General features: G+C 52.0%; 1 protein-coding gene and 2 long non-coding RNA genes across 3 annotated transcripts; 2 read left to right on the top strand and 1 right to left on the bottom strand.

Moving 5' to 3' along the window:
* The first annotated feature begins 354 nt into the window (after window positions 1-354).
* LOC141409736 (uncharacterized) lies at window positions 355-730 on the top strand. Its single transcript, XR_012431711.1, has 2 exons — window positions 355-491; window positions 524-730. It is a non-coding gene; the product is annotated as an uncharacterized lncRNA (long non-coding RNA).
* A 5,395-nt stretch (window positions 731-6,125) lies between these two features.
* On the top strand, window positions 6,126-22,285 carry OPTC (opticin). Its single transcript, XM_015448393.3, has 8 exons — window positions 6,126-6,190; window positions 8,270-8,542; window positions 9,297-9,435; window positions 11,001-11,159; window positions 11,935-12,137; window positions 16,353-16,448; window positions 16,989-17,184; window positions 22,067-22,285. Exons 2-7 carry the CDS (start codon window positions 8,312-8,314, stop codon window positions 17,157-17,159), a joined length of 999 nt encoding a protein of 332 aa, XP_015303879.3. The 5' UTR covers window positions 6,126-6,190; window positions 8,270-8,311; the 3' UTR covers window positions 17,160-17,184; window positions 22,067-22,285.
* Window positions 16,737-21,966, bottom strand: LOC135969629 (uncharacterized). Its single transcript, XR_010584944.1, has 2 exons — window positions 18,170-21,966; window positions 16,737-16,994 (listed from the first exon to the last, which is right to left on the bottom strand). It is a non-coding gene; the product is annotated as an uncharacterized lncRNA (long non-coding RNA).
* Window positions 22,286-23,061: the final 776 nt, after the last annotated feature.

Consider the following 23,061-nt stretch of genomic DNA (forward strand, 5'->3'; position numbering starts at 1 on the left):
GGAACTAGGAAGCAGCCATGGGAGAGGGGAGGGGTTCAAGCCCGGATGGACCCGCGTGGCGTCGATGGGTCCTGCGGCCCCCTTGCCCAACCTCGGGTTTAGGGAGCAGCGTTCAGTGTTTGTGTGGGGGCGGGGGAGGGAAGAGGCAGCAGCCCCGCCCCCGCCATCTGTTCTCCATCAGTGTGCGCGGCCCAGCCTTTTCCACCCCCGGGAGGCGGTTCCTGAGAAACAGGGAGGAAGGGGCGGAGCACCTGGACAGCTCCCAGAAGCCCCTCCACGTTTGAAAATGCGCCTCCTCCCCGGAGACAGACGCGTGGGTGCCACCTAGTGGCTGGTGGGGGTAACAGCTGGCCCCAGTCTTCCGCCTGGCCCTCTTCCTGGGGTGATTTTCCTCGGTGGAGGAGGCCCGTGGGGTGCCAACATGGAATAACCATGGGCCATATGCATGGTGTCGCTCTCCTCTAAGGTCTAACGGGCACAAACGTCCCCAGGCTGGGCTCATTCCCATCGTGAGTGAGCCCAGGTGAGGACACAGTCGGTTCCCGTTTGTTGTATGCCCTTTACGGGTTCCTTCTCAGCTCCCTCATCTGTAAACCGAGGAGGTGGATAAGATGCTCCTGGCCTGACGCGGTGGCTCACGCCTGTAATCCCAGCACTTTGGGAGGCCGAGGCGGGCGGATTATTGCCTGAGCTCAGGAGTTCGAAACCACCCTGGGCAACATGGTGAACACCCCCCCCCCACCACCCGCCCGTCTCTACTAAAATACAAAAAAAAAATTAGCCAGGTGTAGTGGCGCGTACCTGTAATCCCAGCTACTGGGAGGCTGAGGCGGAAGAATCGCTTGAGTCCGGGGGGCGGAGGTTGCAGTGAGCCGGGATTGTGCCACTGCACTCCAACTTGGGCGACAGAGTGAGACTCCTTCTCAAAAAAGGAAAAAAAAAAAAAAACCAAAGATGCTCCTCTGAGGTCCCTCCGGCGCTCATGTTCCGAGTCTGGGGCTCCACACCTTAAGTCATACTCGAATGCAGGACAAGTCCTAAGTATTTGTCCCTTCCCTTGAGTAATTTATTTTCTGTATGGACTGTCCGTCCCCTAGAGGCTTCCCCACCCTCCATGCCTGGCCCAGGTGAGCGGCTTGGCAGGTCTCCAAGTGGAACCCGGTCCAGACAGGGCTGCCTCGACTTCACCTTCCCCCCAACTTCCTCCAAGGGATGCTGCCCCTTCTCAGCCCCCTACGTGTGTATGTTGGTGGGAGGCACAGGGGATGGATGTTCTAGAAATGAGTAAGACACAGTGCCCACCCCCAAGTTAGGATGAAAAATGTTCCAGAGGTTTTTAAGAAATTGGATTAAGCTGGGTCCCTGACTTCAAGAAATTCCCATTATGCTCCTTCTCACCTTTCTCTTTTGCTAATTATGGAAAATAGGGCCCATTTCATCATAGCCTCCTTCCCCCGTGCTCCACTACAATAGCCGCATTCTTTTCTAGCTGCAGCTGGTTTCTCCAGCTTAAAGTCGATGCCTTATGGTGCGTTATGGCCGAAAGCAACTTGGTGCTTCGGCCTGGATAAGAGCCCCTTCTGCATCTTATCCACAGCTTGCAACCTCAGCCCCTTTGATGAGGCCCTCAGGGGAGAGGTCATTCCCTTGATCCTGCAAACCCAGACTCATTTAGCAGCAACGCAATCACCGTCATCCCACTGCCCAATCTAGAATATGTCTGCTTTCCATTGCTCTCTGCAGCTGTAAGCCAAAGGGGATTCAAGGTAAATTGGCTTTACAGGCTCCCCTCCCCCAAACACACACACAATGGGCTGGTTTCTTTTGAGTTTAAAAAAGCCCCCTTCTCCATGCACAAGTTCATTCCCTCCATGCTGTTGTCATCGACATATACAGGTGTGTATGTAGGTGTACATGTGTATTCTGCACGTATATCTCTTCTCTCTTGAAGACCGTGTTAACTTTGTGAAATAACTTCCACATTTCAACACGCTTCACAGTAGAGGAAATAAAGTAATATGAAAAACACCCTGCTTGAACTCGACGGTGTGAAAAAGAATAACACTTTAAAGTCATCTTGCCGGCTGGGCACGGTGGCTCATGCCTGTAATCCCAGCACTTTGGGAGGCCAAAGTGGGCAGACTGCCTGAGGTCAGGAGTTCAAGACCAGGCTGGCCAACATGGTGAAACCCCTTCTCTTCTCAAAATACAAAAATTGGCCGGGTGTGGTGGCGCATGCCTGTAGTCCCAGCTACTTGGGAGGCTGAGGCAGGAGAATTGCTTGAACCCAGGAGGCAGAAGTTGCAGTAAGCCGCGATTGTACCACTGCACTCCAGCCTAGGAGACAAAAGGAGACTCCATCTCAAAATAAATAAATAAAAATATAAATAAAGTCATCTTGCCACCCACCCCCTACCGTTGAGCCACCATGCCAAGCCCCAAAGCCTCTTACTTGCTCTAACAAGATAAGTGGAGAAAAGATTATATTCTTAAGAAATTCCTATGAAAGCTATCCTAAAGCCTTTTCTTTCTTCTTTTCTTCATATTTTTTAATAGAGGCAGGGTCTCATTATGTTGCGCAGGCTGGTCTGAAACTCCTGGCCTCAAGTGATCCTCCCACCTTGGCCTCCCCAAAGTGCTGGGATTACAGGTGTGAGCCACTGTGCTGAGCCCCAAAGCCTTTTCTTGAAGAATTTCTCCCAAACTCACAACCCTCATGAAAAATTAATCCTCAATTCCACAAGACTGCCCAGACACAGACCAAATATCTATATATATATTCCTAAAGTCAGACCAGAAATCTAACAACTGCATTCGAAACCCAAAGCCTCAGGTCCTATCAACCCACACGTACTAAATTGTTGAGGATCTCCCAGGAGCTCTGTACCGAGGCAGACACAGAAAGACACAAAACGGTCGTCTTCCCTGCCCAAGTGAAGCTTACAGACTAACTGGGGAGATGTGGTGTGCATACAAAACAGTAAAAGAGCTGTCTCGAGGGGAGAGAACATAGAGCCAAGTCATCTGGAATGGTCTACATGCCATGCGGAAGTCCACAGAAGGGTTAGAACAGGGTGTCCTCTCTTCCAAGGGAAGGTTGGTGCAAAAGTGGGGTTCCTGACCCTCCCAGCCTACACCATCTTCTTTAGAAGAGAACTGCCAGGTGACGCCCTCACTGCTCCTGCCTGGCTACTAAACATCTACTTCGGTTTACTTCACGGATGTTCAGTGGACATCGGTCACATGCCAGGTCCCCAGCTAAGCATTCAAGGACGGGTAATATACACAGCAGCACACCCCTGAGAAACTCTACCTTGGTAAAGGGAAAGAAATCCGTGAATAGATAGCTCTGTCCTAAGTGTTTGTAATAATGCTGTGTATGAACAGCAGAGAGGAGAGGGCTTTTCCCTCTACCTGAGGAAAACCAGACAGGCTCCTACCATGTGAGCTGGCTCTTAAGGGATAAATCAGGTTTTGCCAGGGGGACAAAAGAAAAAAAGACGCCACCTGGATGGGAAACAACATGAGTACAAAGGTAGGAAGGTGTGGAGTCTACCCTGTGGGGCTTGTGTGTCTGAAAAAGAAGAGAGGGTCATGTTCCGGTCATGGCGTTATGTGGCTACAAGCCCTCAGCAGGGGATATACCCCCGTCCTCCAAAACACGGGAGGGTTCCTGAACTTCCCTGCCTCTCTCTCCCTGTCCATGAAAAGGGCAACAACAGGGTTGGCTGGCCAGACTTCTGTCCATACCACCTGCCACCTCTGATTCATCAATACGCCGTGTGCCTCTCCTAATGAGAGATTAGGATTAGGACGCCTCCCCCACCTCCTGCTTCTTTTGCCAGGCTCTCAGGGAGCTGGGCTGCCTGGAACAACAGTCTGCAGGGTTAGCCATTTCCCCCCCAGGTCGCATGTATACATCCATGGACAGCCCCTTATATTCATGAGAACAAGAGCGTGTGACCTGCAAACTTGGGAAAGCAAGAGGAGAAGTTGGGAGAGGGTCTAGGATGCGAGCCTGTGTCTGGATGTGGCTCCTGCCGGGAGTGGGGGGAGCAGGTGTGTATGTATTGGGAAGGAACGATGGTGGGGGTGGGGCAACCAAGCAGGGATGGCAGGACCGTGTGTGTCACTGGGAAAGCAGGGAGGGAGGGTGGGACCAGGCGGCAGGGAGAGTGAATGAACCCTCGCATTTGCATTTCTCCCAGGAATAAATGTGTGGGGTGGGAGGGGGGAAATCGCCTAGGCTGGCTGTGGGGGCGGAGGGCCTCTGGCTGCAAAGCCCAGGCTTTGGAGAGAAGAGGGAGGCATACAGCCCGCCAAATGTGCCATCTGCCTCCTGGGTGCCCTCCAGGATCCAGGACTATCTTTCCCTCCACCCAGCAGAGCCTCTGATGGTGTCTCTCCCCAGGTGGGGGGCTGCCAGGGGTACAGGAACATGCTCTTCTCTGGTGACCAGGCTCTTGGGCCGAGGGAAGCCCCCTCTCACACCAGCTGGTGCCCAGGAACACAGCAAGCCAAATGCTGCCCTCATGGGCCAGGCTATTAGATCTGCCTCTTCACCTCGTGTGCCAGGGCAGAGATGAGTTGTGCCAAGCCATCTGCTCTGAGGGCCTGGAAACATATGGACTCAGGATTCCTGGGGAAGAAGGTGGAAATAGGGAGGGTCATATGAACTAAAGAAAACTCTCTAACCCCACAGTCAAAAAATCTAGGCATTGGTCCTGGCTCAGTGTGACCTAGGGCAAGTCATGTCACCTCTTTGGGCCTCACTTTCCTCATCTATACCACAAGGATTTGGACTAGATCTTTACGGGGGCTCACAGCTGGAATTCAGTATCTGGATGGTGGAAAGGAGTAGGGAACAAGAGAGTCACTGAGAAACCTGGGTGGACGCCGGGGCACAGGCTGGCAGAAGCTGGAGGAAGACTCTTTAACCACCCCACAGCTGCCTTCAGCAAGGACTTGCTTGGCAGCCTGCTAGAGGCACCAAGGAAAGGGGAGTGCTTCCAGATAAATGCCATTGGCCTTCTGTATCTGTGGGTTCCACATCCATGGATTCAACCTACTGCAGATTGAAAATATTCAGAAAAAAAAATTCACAACGTTCCGAAAAGGAAAACTTGAATTTACTGTGTGCCAGTACTGTGTGGAAGCCATGTGAATGGAGTGAGGTGTAAGCCTTGTGTTTGGTGCTATAGGTAATCTAGAGATGATTTAAAGTACACACGAGGATGTGTGTAGGTTATATGCAGATTCACCATTTTATATAAAAGACCTCAGCATTTGTGGATTTGGTATCCACGGGATGTGCAGAACCAATCCCCCATGGTTACTGAGGGACGACTGTACCTCTCTGAGGGTTGGGGAGAGGATACTTCCCAGGCCCCCGAGGACTCTACACAATGTCTTCTGGTGTTTATGATCCTTTCTAGGGCCCATCTCCCAATTTCCATTTGGTTTCCTCCTAGCAGATTTAGAGAATTTCCCGTATCCTCATGAGCATCATCTGTGAACTTGAAGTTGGCATTCAAATCTTATCACATCCCCCATATACCTTCTCTTTGAACCACCCAGGCCTGCAGCTCCTGCCTCTGGTGATTTTGTTCAATTATGGTCTCTGTGCTGGCACTCTAGGTGGGGGTGAAGTGCCTCAGTTCCACCTCGTTTTATCTTTGGATTCTGGTTATGAAGTGAAGCCTCATCACTCTCTGGCTGGAGAAAGAAGCTGGAAAGACAAGCTCTATCTCTCCACATCCCCCAACTCCAGCCTTCTCTGAGGGCTCAGAATATGAGGGATGGGGACCCTTCCTTGCGGGAGATGGCACTGCCTGTTCCTCAAAGATGTGGCCTTATCAGGAGGGTGGGTGAGGAAAAGAAAGAAGGAGCTGACAGAGTAAGAAGAGAGACAGCAGGAGCTGGAGGTGGGGGGTGAAGTGGAAGGCAGGGGGAGAATTCCCTTTCTTCAAGCACAGGAATGGGGCAGAGGACCCCCTGAGGAAAGAGGAGGGGAAACAGCTGGACATCAGAAGGAATGAGAAGTCTGATTGGTCACAGGCCTGGCCAACTCCTTGCCCTCCCCTGGGCACCACTGTCTAACCCAAGCCCCAGTTCAGACTGCCTCCACCAGAGTCCCCACCTTTCTGGAAGCTGCAGGGCTCTCCATCCAGGATCCAGAAGCATTGAAGGGGTAAGGTTCAAGGTTTGAGGCCTCTGGCCCATCGGTATGCAAATGAGGGCAAAGTGTTTGGCTGGGGCAGGGGATTGGGCAGGAAAAATGAAGAGAGTTTAGGCCTCTGGCCAAAGAAGTTGGACAAGACTTCTGAGTGGGCAGTAAACTGTCTTAGAAATTTTTTTTTAAGATTATATAATTCGTTTGGGGTGAGGTATGGGAGGTAAGGTGAAGAAATACCTCTTGCTACTGCTGGGGGCTTGCCCCCTTGCCCAGCTGAAATTAAGAAAGGCGGGGAGGTTAACTGGGTATGGTAACACATGCCTGTAGTCTCAGCTACTCGGGAGGCTGAGGCAGGATTGCCTGAGCCCAGGATGTTAGGGCTGCAGTGAGCTGTGATCATGCTGTAACACTCCAGCCTGGGCAACAGAGTGACACCTTGTCTTAAAAATAGAAAATAAAATTAAAATTAAAAATTAAAAATTAAGATTTTAAAGAAAGAAAGGGGGAGAGCCTACTAGAAACTTGTGCAGCTAGCTTTGGGGAGGGCTGTGTTAAGCCTACACTGGGGATGACTGTGGTATACACTTACGCCTGGATACAACACCACACCACATGCATTTCCTGACTGGTCTATACATATACGAATTACATGAACATGTGTACTCACATGCATATCACACACATACGCAGGCATCTGTGCACACACACAAATGCACACAGGTATCTAAGGAACTTTCCAGATGCATACACACTCACGCAATCACACACACAGATCTCTTTTTTTTTTTTTTTTCTTTTTTTAAGCTGGAGTCTTGCTCTGTTGCCCAGGCTGGAGTGCAGTGGCACTATCTTGGCTCACTGCAACCTCTGCCTCCTGAGTTCAAGCAATTCTTCTGCCTCAGCCTCCCTAGTCGCTGGGATTACAGGCACCCACCACCACACCCGGTTCATTTTTGTATTTGTAGTAGAGATGGGGTTTCACCATGTTGACCAGACTGGTCTCGAACTCCCGACCTCAGGTGATCCACCCACCTCAGCCTTCCAAAATGCTGGGATTACAGGCATGAGCCACCACACCCAGCCAGAACTCCTGTACCTGTAATAATCTGTTTCTAAAAAACTGCATTTACAAGTATATTTCGTAAACTAACATTCTTTTTTACATTGTAGGTTGCATTGTAAGTCCAACATACAATGTAAAAAAGAATGTAATGTAATGTAAGTCCGTGTCTCCTAAAGAGACTAGATGCTCCTAGGAAGGGCTGTGCCTTATTCATTCTGTACCCACAGAGGCAAGTCCTGTGCCTGGAACTCAATAGACACCCATAAATGTTTGTTGAGCAAATGCAAGAAGAGATGATCTTTATAAAAACCCACAAGATTCAACTGGGCGTGATGGCTCACACCTGTAATCCCAGCGCTTTGAGAGGCTAGGGCAGGTGGATCACCTGAGACCAGCCTGACCAACATGGTGAAATCCCTTCTTCACTAAAAATTCAAAAATTAGCCGGGCGTGGTGGGTGCCTGTGATCTCAGCTACTCGGGAGGCTGAGGCAGGAGATTCACTTGAACCTGGAAGGCAGAGGTTGCAGTGAGCCAAGATAGAGTCACTGCACTCCAGCCTGGGCAACAAGAACGAAACTCCACCTCAAACAAACAAACAAACAAAAAGACCCCATAAGATTCTTTGATGTTGGCATTCTCTGAATCGAGCTTAGTGACCAGCAGTCATGTTCTGAGCATGGGGTTAAGAGAGGACATCTGTGTGCATGCACCAGTGTGTGCCTGGTTTGTAGACAAGGGGACTCTTGTGAATGTGTCTGTGTTGAGATGTGTCTGCACATGCCTCTGTGAGTGAATATCAGTGTTTGGGTGAGAGTGTGAAAACATTCAAGTGGGGCAGTGGTGGGCGGGGACTGCTAGGAGATACCCCCCAAGACATAGTCCCAGCTGGTAGGGAGTTTGTGCATGTGATGAGGGCACTGAGTCTGCAAGTGTGGGAGTGGGAAGTGGGGTAAATCTTCCAGCCGTTCCCACAACCCTCTGGAGAGCCTGCCCCTCAGATCGCTGCCCTTCCTCCTGCCCACTTGCCAGGGACCTGCCGCTGAAGGGATTCTCATTCCCATCCAACTCCCCATGAGGCTCCTGGCTTTCCTGAGTCTGCTGGCCTTGGTGCTGCAGGAGTCAGCGGCAGCTTCTCTCCCAAGGAAGGAGAGGAAGAGGAGAGAGGAGCAGATGCCTAGGGAAGGCGATTCCTTTGAAGTTCTGCCTCTGGGGAACGACGTCCTGAACCCAGACAACTATGGTGAAGTCATTGACCTGAGCAACTATGAGGAGCTCACAGACTATGGGGACCAGCTCCCCGAGGTGAGGGACACAGAAGACCGACTCATTCCCTGCATGACACTGGGAGTCAGAGGCCCGGGCCCTCCCACCTGCCCCATAGTATGGGTGTCTCAAGCCTCCACCTTTTTCTCTATGAGGTGGAAATTCTTATCCCTCCATAGGGATTTGTCACTTAGATGATACTAAGAAAGAGGACACAAACCTGGGACTACTCCTTCTTCAGAAGTCATACATCCCTCCCCCTGCCGTCAAGTAGGACCCAAAGCCGTGTCTCACTGGGGGAGGGGTTCACAATGTCCTCATCATATTCTCTAGGAAATAAAAGTGCCACATCCCCCGTCTCTTTTCTGAAACTGTCCTCCAGTCTGAAGTTCTTTCCTAGGCCCTCTTGGCCTTCACTGCAGCAGCATGGGGTGCAAGCCCAGAAGCCCCCACTCGATTGCTGCATGAGCCTGGTCGGTGTGGAGCAGGGGAAGAGCACCAGCCTGGGAAATTGGGAGAGCAGGTTCCATCTCTGCCTTGACCACCGGCTGGCTCTTTAATTCTCATCCCTGTCCTCTCCAGGCCTCAGTTTCTTCATCCATAGGATGGACATGCTGGACCTGATGCTCTCTCAGGTCCCCTTTTCACACAGTCTTTCTGCTATCCCTTCCCCCTCCTTCTCCACAGTGACTTTTTGCCAGTTTGAAATCCATCACTGAGGTTCCCAGGGTCCAAAGTTAAGTCCCTTCCAGGTAAAAGCTGGGTTACTGTGTACTCTGTGCTACATCTCCAGGTTAAGGTGACTAGCTTCGCTCCCGCAACCAGGATCAGTCCTGTCAAGAGCACTACAGCTCCAAGGACACCCTCATCAAACCCCACGATGACCAGACCTACTACAGCGGGGCCACTACTGAGTTCCCAGCCCAACCATGGTAAGTGCACAGTCACATGGTCACAATATCCCTAGGTCATAGGCCAAGCAGCTATGACCCAGCACCAGGGGTACCAAAGTGGAACGTGGTCAGTGTTGGGATGTGGAGGGTCAGGGCTACCCTTACTAGCAGAGAGAGGAGGGGAAATAGCCACAGTAAGAACAGGAAAAAAGAAATCAAAGACAGGCACTGGCTGTCCCTAATACTTTTGCCTGAATGTACAAGTTAAGTAAGAAGCAAAGAATGCAAGAACTCCCTTATGCCCTAGCAAAGCCACCCTGCCTTAATTAATAGCATGACAGGGGAAGCAGGTTGAGTGGTAATTAGATCAGAGACAATTAAAAACCTGTAGAGAAGAATAACTAACTTTGTGGCTGCCACTTGGCGTGGGAGCAAATGAAGCAGTCACACTGCTTTTCAGCTTCAAAGTCCCTCTTCAGCAGCTCCCTTTCCTTTCCCGATGCCCTCCTGGAGGCTGGAGCTGGCATTCCTGGCAGTGAGGCCTCGGCACTCTGCTGGCAGTCAGAAGTGGGCAGAGGAAGGCTGAAGTTCATTCTGGACCTGCTTGCCCCCAGCTTCCCTGTTCGCTTCTTGGGATGTTTGCCTTGGGTGGACCGGGAGTATTGGGGCATCGGTAGGAAAACCATTCAGTCAGGAATCCATGACCTCTCAGAGCTACAGTCTCAAGCTTAAAGAGGCCGTAAAGGGCCTCAGCTGAACCCTTTCACAGCCTCAGGGTAAGAAAGATGCTGGGGCCCCTCTGCTCCACCCAATCCTCCTGGTCACTGCTGGCAGAGAAGAGCTCCTTAATCTTGGGGCTGTGTCACTGCCACCAGAGTTCTTCCTTGAGTTGAGCTAAACTGGTCTCTCAGTAATTTCTGTGCCTTGTGACAGCAGGTGACAGAAACCACCTGCGCTATTCAGTTGTATGATCCAATAAAGTCTCCCCAACTATTTGAGGTGGGTGACCTGGCCTAACCTCATGACCCCTGGGTACAAAGACAGGGTTATGGACAGAACAGGAGAGGGCTACTTCCCAAAGAAAAATTGGCATGCTGATGCCATAAGAAGGGGAAGTGGATGCTGAGTGGGCATTGTGCTCTCCACCTTGGTTCTATTGTGCTTCTTGGAGCCACACAGAACATATCTAATTTCTCTTCCCCAAGGCAGATGGCAGAGCCAGCAACCACTGGCCATCCCACTTAATTCTGGCTTCACTTTTTGGGACCAGAGAGGAATCCTATGGAAAAGAGACCAAGGGATGTCCTAGAAATACCCACATAGGCCCAGGAAAATGTACACAGAACTAGGGTCTGCTGAAAGTATAAATGGGTTTAGACTAGGTAATAACTGAGGATGGACGTGCCTATCTGGGGTGGAGGACAGAGTGACAGGCTGGGAGCAGCCAACAGCACTGAGTACATGGTGCCTGTCAGTTCTGGGCAGCAACCCATAGGCTATCAAAAAGGCACAGATGGCCATGGTTCAGACACTCCCTGGGGCAAGGGCCATTGGCCCCAGAGGCTGAAGAGATCTCCCTTTGTTTTGTCTTTCACCTGGGCCAGGTCTGCCCACCTGCCTGGTCTGCGTGTGTCTTGGTTCCTCTGTGTATTGCGATGACATTGACCTAGAGGACATTCCTCCTCTTCCCCGGAGGACTGCCTACCTGTATGCCCGCTTCAACCGCATCAGCCGTATCAGGGCCGAAGACTTCGAAGGGCTGAGTATGTAATAGCCTGGGAAAAGATGAGTGGGGGCAGGCATAGGAAGCCACCCTGCCACTAGAACAGTCACCAACACTGGGTTAACTCTTTCCTGTTGGTTCTCAGTCCATCCAGCTGTCAAAGGGAAATAGCCCGAAGTCTCTAGAAGTCCCTTCCTTGAAGTGTTTAGATGGTGGAAGGGACCTATTTTTATTTGCTCTCCAAAAAGGTCTGGGAAGTTGGGAGGGGAAGGTATGATCTGCCAACATCTTCAGGATGTCCCAGCAATGACAGGCCTCTGGGCAGGACTGTCTTAAATCTACTCTCCATGGCACTGATGCTGTTTACAAGGTTGTTTGTGTGCTTTTTGCTTCTTTATGCCCTATGCCCTGCTTGAGACAGGAGACCTGGGCTCTGATCCCGATTCTACCACTAATTACCCAGAGCCTTTCTGGGCCTCAGCGCCCTTCTGTGTAGACTCACAAGTGGAGGTGAGGTGGATCCAGGGATTCCTGGGCCTGTTGATTCTCGCTCTCAAGAGACTTCTAAAGGATCCAAGGTGGGCGGCCACCGCACAGGACAGGATTCCAGGGAGGGGCACTGAGGCATCTGAGGGCTTTTCCAAGGAGTCCTGGTTTATGTTATTTTCTCTGGTTTGGGCTAGTGCAGGTGGAGAGCTGGTTACAATCCCCTCATCTTGAGAGGGATGGAGCAAGGTGTGGAGATAGCTCCATTCTGGGCAAGGAAAGACAGCGTGTTCTGGTTCATCTCTTTGTTCTCCCCCAACCTCTCTCAGCAAAGTTGAAGAGGATTGACCTCTCCAGCAACCTCATTTCCTCCATCGATAATGATGCCTTCCGCCTGCTACATGCCCTCCAGGACCTCATCCTCCCAGAGAACCAGCTGGAAGCTCTGCCTGTGCTGCCCAATGGCATTGAGATCCTGGATGTCCGCCAAAATCGGCTCCGGAGCTCGGGGATACAGCCTGTGGCCTTCAGGGTGAGTTGAGGCCTTAGGTCCACTATCTATCACCTCCACCACCCACCTTCACCCACCACCACCCACCTCCACCCACCAACACCCACCTCCACCTCCACCACCCACGTCCACCACCACCACCCACCTCCATCCCCACCACCCACCTCCACCACCACCACCCACCTCCATTCCCACCACCCACCTCCACCACCACCACCCACCTCCACTCCCACCACCCACCTCCATCCCCACCACCCACGTCCACCCCCACCACCCACGTCCACCCCCACCACCCACCTCCATCCCCACCACCCACCTCCACCACCACCACCCACCTCCATCCCCACCACCCACCTCCACCACCACCACCCACCTCCATCCCCACCACCCACCTCCACCACCACCACCCACCTCCATCCCCACCACCCACCTCCACCACCACCACCCACCTCCATCCCCACCACCCACCTCCACCACCACCACCAACCTCCATTCCCACCACCCACCTCCATCCCCACCACCCACGTCCACCACCACCACCCACCTCCATCACCACCACCCACCTCCATCCCCACCACCCACCTCCACCATCACCACCCACCTCCATCCCCACCACTCACCTCCATTCCCATCACCCACGTCCACCATCACCACCCACCTCCATCTCCACCACCCACATCCACCATCACCACCCACCTCCATCCCCACCACCCACCTCCACCATCACCACCCACCTCCATTCCCACCACCCACCTCCATCCCCACCACCCACGTCCACCACCACCACCCACGTCCACCCCCACCACCCACCTCCATCCCCACCACCCACGTCCACCACCACCACCCACCTCCATCACCACCACCCACCTCCATCCCCACCACCCACCTCCACCATCACCACCCACCTCCATCCCCACCACTCACCTCCATCCCCATCACCCACGTCCACCATCACCACCCACCTCCATCCCCACCACCCACATCCACCATCACCACCCACCTCCATCCCCACCACCTACGTCCACCACCACCACCCACCTCCATCCCCACCACCCACGTCCTCCACCACCACCCACCTCCATCCCCACCACCCACCTCCACCTCCTCCCCCACCCCCACCACCCACCTCCACCCCCACCACCACCCACCTCCACCACCACCACCCACCTCCATTCCCACCACCCACCTCCATCCCCATCACCCACGTCCACCATCACCACCCACCTCCATCCCCACCACCCACGTCCACCACCACCACCCACCTCCATCCCCACCACCCACCTCCACCACCACCACCCACCTCCATCCCCACCACCCACCTCCACCATCACCACCCACCTCCATCCCCACCACCCACCTCCATCCCCACCACCCACGTCCACCATCACCACCCACCTCCATCCCCACCACCCACATCCACTATCACCACCCACCTCCATCCCCACCACCCACCTCCATCCCCACCACCCACCTCCACCCCCACCACCACCCACCTCCACCCCCACCACCACCCACCTCCACCACCCACCTCCATCCCCACCACCCACCTCCACCATCACCACCCACCTCCATCCCCACCACCCACCTCCATCCCCACCACCCACGTCCACCATCACCACCCACCTCCATCCCCACCACCCACGTCCACCATCACCACCCACCTCCATCCCCACCACCCACGTCCACCACCACCACCCACGTCCACCCCCACCACCCACCTCCATCCCCACCACCCACCTCCACCCCCACCACCACCCACCTCCACCACCCACCTTCACCCCTACCACCACCAGCACCCACCTTCACCCCTATCACCACCACCATCCACCTCCACCACCCACCTGCACTCACACTACACACTTCCACCACCACCACCCACTGTTTTCATCCTTTTAAATTTGCTATTTATTGATTCTTTCAGTTGCAAGAAACTGATTCTGACCCAAGAAAAGGAGATCCCAAGAACCTCCATGAATGGAAATAGCACTATTAGGCCTAATGGGCCTGTTACTGGCTGAGTAACCCTAACCTGAAATCCAGAATCCAAAATGCTCCAATAAGCATTTCCTTTGAGCATCTTGTTGACATTCAGAAAGTTTTGGGTTTTGGAGCATTTTGGATTTTGGATATTCAGATTTGGGATCTCAACCTGTACTGGGAATGGGGGTTCAGAAGTCAAGGTGGACAGCTCTCTCCCTCTTTGGGGCACAAGGCCTCTTGTCTTGGCTTCTTTCTGTGCATCTGCTCAATTCACCTGTCTGCTCACCAGCGTCCTCTGCACACTCACAGGTTCTGCTCCCTGAAAACTTACACATGAGTTTGGCTTGGAATAGTGCTGATTCTGGCCCTAACTCTACATATCCTTTTATTTCCAAAACCTGCCACTAAGTGACTGATTAATCATTGTCTTTCTATGATCAAATGCTCAAGAGAGACTTTTTTGTTGTTGTTTTGAGACAGATCTCGCTCTGTCGCCCAGGCTGGAGTGCAGTGGCATGATCTCGGCTCACTGCAACCTCTGTCTCCCATGTTCAAGCAATTCTCCAGCCTCAGCCTCCTGAGTAGCTGGGATTACAGGAGGCACCACCATGCCCAGCTAGTTTTTGTATTTTTAGTAGAGATGGGGTTTCACCATGTTGGCCAGGCTGGTCTCAAACTCCTGACCTCAGGTGATCTGCCCACCTTGGCCTCCCGAAGTGCAGGGATTGCAGGCGTGAGCCACTGCACCTGTCCAAGAGAGACTATTTGATTGGTCATTGGCTGGCCAGTTTTGATGGGAAGGGCTAGGTTATATGACACAAATATGCCCCCTGGGGCGGCCCTTTCAATAGGGCTAGGAAGAGCCCCAGGTATGTTCGCCCGTGTGCTCTCTCTCTCTGTCTGTCTGTCTCTCAAGTAGTAGAATCTTTTATGCAATCTAATTCCTATTTAGAAGCATCGAATAAACCAAATTAGACTTGTATTTTTGAAATAGGATGAGGGCACAGAGGCACACCTGCTTGCTCTCTCGCCCCGCCCTCCCCAGTGCCTTCCACCCTCTCAGCCTTCTCCTGTCTACAGTGGTCTTTGAGGGAATTTTACAGAACACAGTGTCACTACCACTGTTGTGGTGGAAGAGCACTAGACTGGAATCAGAAGCCTGCCACGTGACCTCGGGCCTCAGTCTTTCGGTCTCTAAGAACGGGATTGCATGATCCCTGAAGTTCCCCACTGCTCAGCCTCGGCAACATCCCAGCTGTCTCCATATTAGGGGCTGCCGCTTTGCCTTGACTCAGAGCTGTTTTCTCAGCCCAGGATAAGGCCTGGGCTTGGGAGCCACAGAGACCTGGGTTTGTGTGAGAGTCACCCAACCTCTCTGACCTTGTTTTCTCATCTACAAAATGAGGGTAATAATACCTGCTTGACACAGCTGCTGGAGGGTTAAATAAGATCGCATTTACAAAGAGAACAGGAGGGTTAGATATGCATAGCAGATGCTCCATAAATGGTAGCTATCATTTTTCTTTGCTCCCTGAGCCCTGCTGAAGGCTTGTCTCTTCCCAAACCCTTCTCTGATTAACACTGTCTGATTCCGAGAGCGCAGTCCCATGCACACGCTGTGTGCCTCTCTGTGCCTGCGGTTCTCATTCTAATAGTCTAGCTGTCTCCCGAGTGTCTGCTCCGTACCTGCTCCTCACCCAGAGCAAGGACGATAAACAGAGCATGGAGGATGGAAGTTAGATACCAGGGAGCAGGTCATGCCAGTGAGAGGTATGAGACTTACGCAGCTCTGGGGTCTCCTTTATTGGAGGGTTTATTGGAGACACTGATTGGGAGGTCTTGTCTAGATAATTGTCCATGGCCCCAGGTTTAGCATTTGGAGACTTGTCATTGGGGAAAGTCCCTTCTGATAGCAGAGAAGTTGAGGCAGAGCTGAAATGTCCCCTGGTCCTCCCTTCTACCCTGTCCCTGCCCCTCCCCTGCACCACCCAGTGTCATTACCAGCTGATTAATTCTTTCCTACTTCAGTGGCGGCACCTCAATGGTAGCAGCTTTCCTCCTGCATCCAGTTGGAGTTAGTGTCTGTAAGCTCCTTAAAGACCTGGGCAACCCCTGTGGTACCCAGCACAGAGCCTGGCGCATGACTGATGCTAAGTGAGCCCCGAGTGAACAAATGTCTCTGGCCTCATAGCCATCCTCACTGCCAGGGTCCAACATGTTGGACCCACCAGCCTCCTACACTCTGTTTTCTCCCAGGCAATGGAGAAGCTGCAGTTCCTTTACCTGTCAGACAACCTGCTGGATTCCATCCCAGGGCCTTTGCCCCTGAGCCTGCGCTCTGTACACCTGCAGGTAAGGAGCCTCACCCAGAGCAAGGGTGATAAACAGCATGGAGGATGGAAGTTAGATACCATGAGCAGGTCGTGGCAGTGAGAGGCATGAGGCTTAGGCACCTGTGGGGTCTCCTTGATTGGAGGGTTTATTGGAGACAAGAATTGGGAGGTCTTGTCTAAATAGTTTTCCATGACCCCAGTTTGATTTTCTCCATTTTTTATTTTAAAAACACTTTCTCTCCCTCCATCGCTTTATTTTATCTCACCCAACTGCTTTTCCTTCTTTCTTTTTCCTACCCTCTGTCTCTTTCCTTCCCTTCAGTCCTTCCCTCCTTCCTCTCTGCCCTTCTCTTCCTCTTCTTCTGTGCCCTCTCTCTCCATCCATCCCCCCTGGGGCTCCTCTTCTCACCCTTGTTGTGTGGCTTTGGCCCTAGATGCTTCAGTTTCTCCAGTTGCACCAGAGCAGGCAGAGCTGGTAGGGACAGCTGATGTGAGCCTTTGGTGCTGCTTAAGGGGCAGATCGTCTTGGTGGGGCTCAGCTGGTGTGTGTTCTTCCCAGAATAACCTGATAGAGACCATGCAGAGAGACGTCTTCTGTGATCCCGAGGAGCACAAATACACCCGCAGGCAGCTGGAAGACATCCGCCTGGACGGCAACCCCATCAACCTCAGCCTCTTCCCCAGCGCCTACTTCTGCCTGCCTCGGCTCCCCATCGGCCGCTTCGTCTAGCTCAGAGCCCTTCCACTCCTCCCAGGTAAGAGGCCTCCAAGGACCATGCAGGCATGGGCCTCCAGCCATAAAGCCCAATATCTTTCAACAGTGATCTTTAGCCCAGGCATTAATTGACCTCTTAATCCCTTGCAAAAATCACACACACGTACATGCATGCATGCACACACACACTCATGTACTGAAATGTCTTTCAGCAGCCAAATTTGCATTTCTTCATCTTCTTTCCTTGACACTTATGGCTCCTGGCTCAGAAAATAGCAATGTCTGCAGTGGAGCACTTTTCCATATTCCCCATCTCTCGTACCCACACAGAATGCCAAGAAAGCCGTGGGAGAGGAAGAGGGGGAGGAGGAAGAGAAGGAAGAAGGGGGGAAGAGGAGAAGCAGTGATATGCTGGAGCCAGCTCTTACTACTTGCAGGAACCGATTATTAAATTTTCCAGAATTTTGCAAGTCAGTTGTTAAACACAGCCATTATGAAAAATTAAATTATATAAACTCACAATTAAATATATTATATTGAAAACAAATGTAATAATTATTCAAAAATCATCATTTTTCAATTAGTTCACTATATTTCACTATTAACCATGCCCTTGAAGTTATTTCTGTCCTGGTATCTGTATGGGGGAACCTCTAGGTAATGGTGTGCTCCTCGGATCTCTTCCAGCTCCCCATTCAGTGACATCACATTGGTGGTTTAAAATTGGCCATGGTAGGGGTATTTACACTACAGAACTTGGTAAACGCTACAAATTGAGATTTCCTTTTTTGAGAGCTGACTATAAAATGTTTGCCTGCATACCACTGAGGAGAAAGAATAGCTACTTAAACCAGCTCCCTCTACCCGCACGCCATCCTACTGGGGTAGATAGGGTTTCTATAGGGCATTCCTTCATTTCGTGCTCTTCTGAAGCCAGGGCCTCCTGTTAGATTTGGAGGGAGCCATTCATAAGGATGGAGAACTGACATGAATCTTCACCCAGACGCGCTTCTTGTAGCATTTACCTACTCCCTGGCTCACTGGCCAGTCTCTGAGCATGGAGGGCTCAGCCAGCTCATTCCTGGCTACTGGGGTTTCCATCCTTCCCATTTGCTCCTGCATGTTCGACCACCAGAGGGCAGCCTTGTGCAAAGATAAATATATAAAAATAGCAATTACTCACCTTCTGCCTTTTGGATCCTGGGCAGGGGCTGCTATGCTGGGACGATGGGAAGAAGGGCAACTATCATGTAGCCAATGATTTGTTCCTTGAGTTAGAAGGGAGAGGAGATGCTACCCTTCTCCTCACCCTTATAAGGAGGTTTTGGGCAAGGGGAATGTGATGGATGAGCGCTTGGCCTCACGCCTCATGTCAAGGCATGAGAGAGGGATAAGGCAGGGAATTCACCTACTCATGCAGGAGGATCTTATGGAGCACCCACTGCTACGTGGTAATAAGATGGTGCACAACAGAAACATATTCCTTTTCCTCACAGAGCTTAGAATGTAGTGCAAAAGACAGGTGTGAAACAAGCACACTAATAACCACGCTATTCAACTCGTAAAAGTGCTATAAAGGGTATGTACAGAATGCTACAAATGCTTACAAGAGGAAGACCCAGCTTAGGGGTCCAGAAGATCTTGGAGAACTGACGTTTAAGCTGAAACCCAAAGAGTGGGAGTTAGCCAGGCAATGAGTTGCCAAGGCAACTATTCAAGGTCCCTGGTGGTCCCCGAGTCAGGAGGGGCAGGTGTTTCTTGTGGGCTACATGGAAAGGAATTCAAGTATCTGCCTCCCCCCACCTCTGTCTGGCACCTCACTGTGCACTTGGATCCTCACGGCGGTCCTGTAAGCAGCCAAGTCAGAAATTATTATTCACATTCTTCAGATGGAGACATGGAGAACTAGAGACCAGTCACTGACCCCAGCTCACACGAGTGACTCCGGGTTGGACCAGGACTCAACACACAGGCTACAGACTGCCAATGGGAAGTCTTGAAGGTGGTGGGAGGTGCCTTCATGCCATCGTGGTACCTGCCTTCACTCCTAGGGAATCTAGGATTCCAGCGCACCTAGCTCCAGGGGAGGACGCGGAAGGCAGTGAGCCGAGGCCCCCTTGCCTTTCAGAGCAGCAGAGCTGTCACTGGCCCTTCCTCTCCTTTGTCTCCTCTTTCTGTCTTCCAAGAGTATGTTACAGCGAAATCTGTGTGTATGTGTGTGTGTGTGTGTGTGTGTGTGTGAGTGTTTTCTGTTTCTCTCTCTCCCTTTCTCTGTTTCATCCACCAATCCTATCCCCTTCCATATCCAATATCCCATTCCATATCCTGCTTTATTGGATTATGGCAAGGCCTAGGCATGCAACAGCTGAAAGCCTAAAGTTCTCCAAATGTAAGAGACCCTGGATTGAGGAATCCAATTTTCTTTTTTTCTTTTCTTTTTTTTTTTTTTTTGAGATGGAGTTTCACTCTTGTTGCCCAGGCTGGAGTGCAATGACGTGATCTTGGCTCACCACAACCTCCTCCTCCCGGGTTCAAGCAATTCTCCTGCCTCAGCCTCCTGAGTAGCTGGGAATACAGGCATGCACCACCATGCCTGGCAAATTTTGTATTTTAAGTAGAGACAGGGTTTCTCCATGTTGGTCAGGCTGGTCTCGAACTCCTGACCTCAGGTGATCTGCCTGGCTCAGCCTCCCAAAGTGCTGGAATTACAGGCGTGAGCCACCACTCCTGACCGAGGAATCCAATTTTTTAAAAAATCCAATTAAAAAAAAAGGTTTTCTAGAACTGGGGCTTTTGGGTACTGGAAGCCACATCATTCCTACATGCCTCTCAGTTACTCTTTGCTGAGTACAGAAAGTCACCTGGCTCCTGCTCTATTGTGGGACAGGGGATCTAACAATCCCTGGACTCCTGGAGTTTGCCAGACCTATAATAGAAGCTTTTCTGTGCATCAACTCATTTAATTCCAGCAACAACCCTAGTGAATAGGGATGCTTATCTCGACTGCACATGAAGAAACAGGCTTCTGAAAGGGGAGTGGCCCAAACCCAAACAGCGAGAGAGTGGCAGAGCTGGGATTCAATCCTGGGTCCATCCAGCCAGAGTCTGAAGTCCTGCTCTCTGCCACACTCCAGTGCAGACACCACTTTCAAGTTCCAATTAAAGGAGGCCGGCTCCAGACAGTTTCTTTCCCGAGGCCATTGTTGCTACTCCGGGAGGGGTTCCCCAAGGGCCACTGCCTCTGCAGCTGTCTCTTGGCTAATCCCCCATTTTTGGCTAGGGAAGCCCAAGGAAGAGAAAGAATGTCCTTGTTGGCTGTCTCCCTGAAGAAATTCTAAACAGAGCATCTGTCCCTCTGCACCAGGGAGGGAGGGAGGAAGAGAGAGATGGGGAGAGACAGAGAGAGAGAAACCCCACAGCTGTTGCTTCTTGATCTTGATGTGAACAGCTAGGCCTCCTGTTTCTCGGGGACCTAAAGGGGTTAGGGTTAGGCAACTGGTAGGGAAGGCAGAGAGCACCTCTTTAGCCAGAGTGAGGCCCTCCTATCCTGCAGATGGTAAAGATGGAGAGAATGACACAGGGCAGATGCAAGCCAGACCTGAGAGAGTACAAAGGAAGGGAGAGAGAGGAGGGGCTGTGGGGTCCAGCCAGGCATGGCAGGCAGCTTGAGGGCCTCATGCCAGCCGGCAGTCTAGGTTTGCATCAAATCCACCTCCTCCAACACCAAACTTTCCTAACCTGACTCATCCAGGTCCTTCGTGGCCCAGCAGCACTCATATTTGACCTTGGCAGGAGCACTTGCTCTGGGAGGCACTCTCGTGACTATTCCGCCAGCTCTGTGTGAAGGGGAGTGCCTCCCTCCTTTGGGGCACCCTGTGGCCTTCAGGAGGGTCCTGCCCTAACCCATCCTATGAGTATCAGTGGGAGAAGGTCGTGGGGAAGAGGCCAGGGCCCCTCCTCTCTGCGAGAGAAAGGATGAGTTTGCAATGACCTCCCCCGCCGACTGCCTTATTCTCAGTTCCAGGGTCCTGTTTTCCCGAAGGTTACCAGCAAGGCCCGGGGCCAGAGCAGGCTCGTGGAGAAGGGAGGGTGGGAGGGGCTGCTGGAGGGGCTGGAACTAAGTCTGTTTTAGGAGCCAAGGCCGTTTCCCCACCCTGACCTTGCCTGGGCTCCCTTCCTGCTTCCTTTTCCCTTTTTTCTCTCCCCTGGGAATAGTAATCTTTTACATTTCTGCTGTCAGTTTGCACTTCAGCAAGCTCTTTACATATGGGACCTAATTTGATAGTCCTAACAACTCTGTGAGGAAAGAATTATTATCCCTCCTTTTACTGATAGAAAATGAGAGGCTAAGTACTTTGTCCCAGAGAAAGATGACTTAACATAAACAATCTATAACAGAAAAGAAAGATGGGCATGGGGGTGGAGCTGCAGTGACAGCCAGCACTTCTTGGGAATTCTTGTCAGAGAAATGGGAAGTCCCATCTCCAGCTCCTGGAGCAGAGGATGTGTGCCCCCCACCATGACCTCTGAAATGCTTTGAAAAGCAAGGACTCGGGAGTGCATCACCCAGGCTAGAAAAATGGGGGCTGCCTATGGAACTTGAGTCCAGGGCCTGCTCCCAGCAGGATCAAGGCCTGTATCCTTAGGAAGCACATGAGGTAATGAAGGTCTCAGCCCGGGAGAACCTTGGGGCTCAAGGACACATGGCCCCCCATCTCTGTCGCATCCCCACATGCCCGTGTCTGTGTCCTCCTTCCTTCTGGCCAGGACAGAGGCAGACAGACCAGACGGGGAGGTGGCCTCAGCTCGCCCCGCCCCCTCCCTGTCTAGCTCCCTCTCAGCTTTCTCCTCCCACCTCACCTGCCCCTCCCCTCTCCCCCACACAAGACACCAGCTCAATTTTGTCTCTCCTCTCTCTCAAGGTCATCTCTTGGACCAGCGGGCATCACATTCTCCAGCAGCCGCCATTTCGCACGCCTCCCTCCTGTGGCCGCCGGCAGCGTGGACAAAAGTCTCCATGTAGAGGGAGGATGCCTGCTTCTTTCCCCACAGCTCTCACGTCTCCCTTCTCCCTGTGGGTGACAAAGAAGCCCAAGGACCACCTCCTTCCTGCCTCATTGTAATAAAATTCCCCATACTAAGGCCTTCTTGTCTTCAGCCTGGCCTGTCCAGCCCTTCCAGACACATCCAAACCCATGGCCTGGATGTACTTGTGTACTTCCTTTCAAACGAGCCCACACAGAACACCTGCTCTCCCCTTCCTCCTCTCTGCACTCCTTCTGCCTCCTTTTTCTCTGTTCTCCTTCTGTGCCCAGGCACCAGAGCAAATAGCTTTTTGTTTCCTCCTGGCACTACCAGTCCCAGCCCTGCCCTCAGAGTTCTTTTCTCTCTCTGTCTCTCTCTTTTTAAAAGACGGGGTCTCACTAGGTTGCCTAGGCTGGTCTTGAACTCTTGGGCTCAAACATCCACCTGCCTCAGCCTCCTGAGTAACTAGGATTACAGATGTGCGCCAGTGTGCCGACTCCAGAATTCTTTTCTCTTGTGTCTAACACGCAGTTCAGACACAGGAGGGAGTGGAAGTGTTTCTTGTTATGGCACCTGTAAAGGAACTGTGATGCAAGGGAGTGAGCACGGGAGTGAGAGTCTGAAGACCGAGTTTGACTACCCCATATCCTGATCACACCAGCACCTCACTCTGTCCTGGCCCCGTGGAGTTCCCTCACTCCAAATCTGTTGCTCAAAGCATATCCAAACCCAAGGGGTGTGGTGCCTATCCCTATCTTATTACATTTCTAGTCTAAGAACAAAGACACAACCCTCTTCTACTGTTCCCAATAGCACAGACTAACATTGACAAAGAGGGATCAAATGGTAAAGGAGAAAAGGAAGGAAGTACAGGAAATACAGACACACAATC

Source organism: Macaca fascicularis, chromosome 1 (assembly GCF_037993035.2).
Source record: "Macaca fascicularis isolate 582-1 chromosome 1, T2T-MFA8v1.1".
Lineage (NCBI taxonomy): Eukaryota > Metazoa > Chordata > Mammalia > Primates > Cercopithecidae > Macaca > Macaca fascicularis.

What these genes read in the sequence shown, in the direction of transcription:
- OPTC (XM_015448393.3), top strand. Translation starts at nt 8,312, where the DNA reads ATGAGGCTCCTGGCTTTCCTGAGTCTGCTGGCCTTGGTGCTGCAGGAG. An exon ending in GAGTTCCCAGCCCAACCATG is followed by an intron (nt 9,436 to 11,000) that starts GTAAGTGCACAG and finishes CACCTGGGCCAG; the next exon opens with GTCTGCCCACCTGCCTGGTC. An exon ending in TACAGCCTGTGGCCTTCAGG is followed by an intron (nt 12,138 to 16,352) that starts GTGAGTTGAGGC and finishes GTTTTCTCCCAG; the next exon opens with GCAATGGAGAAGCTGCAGTT.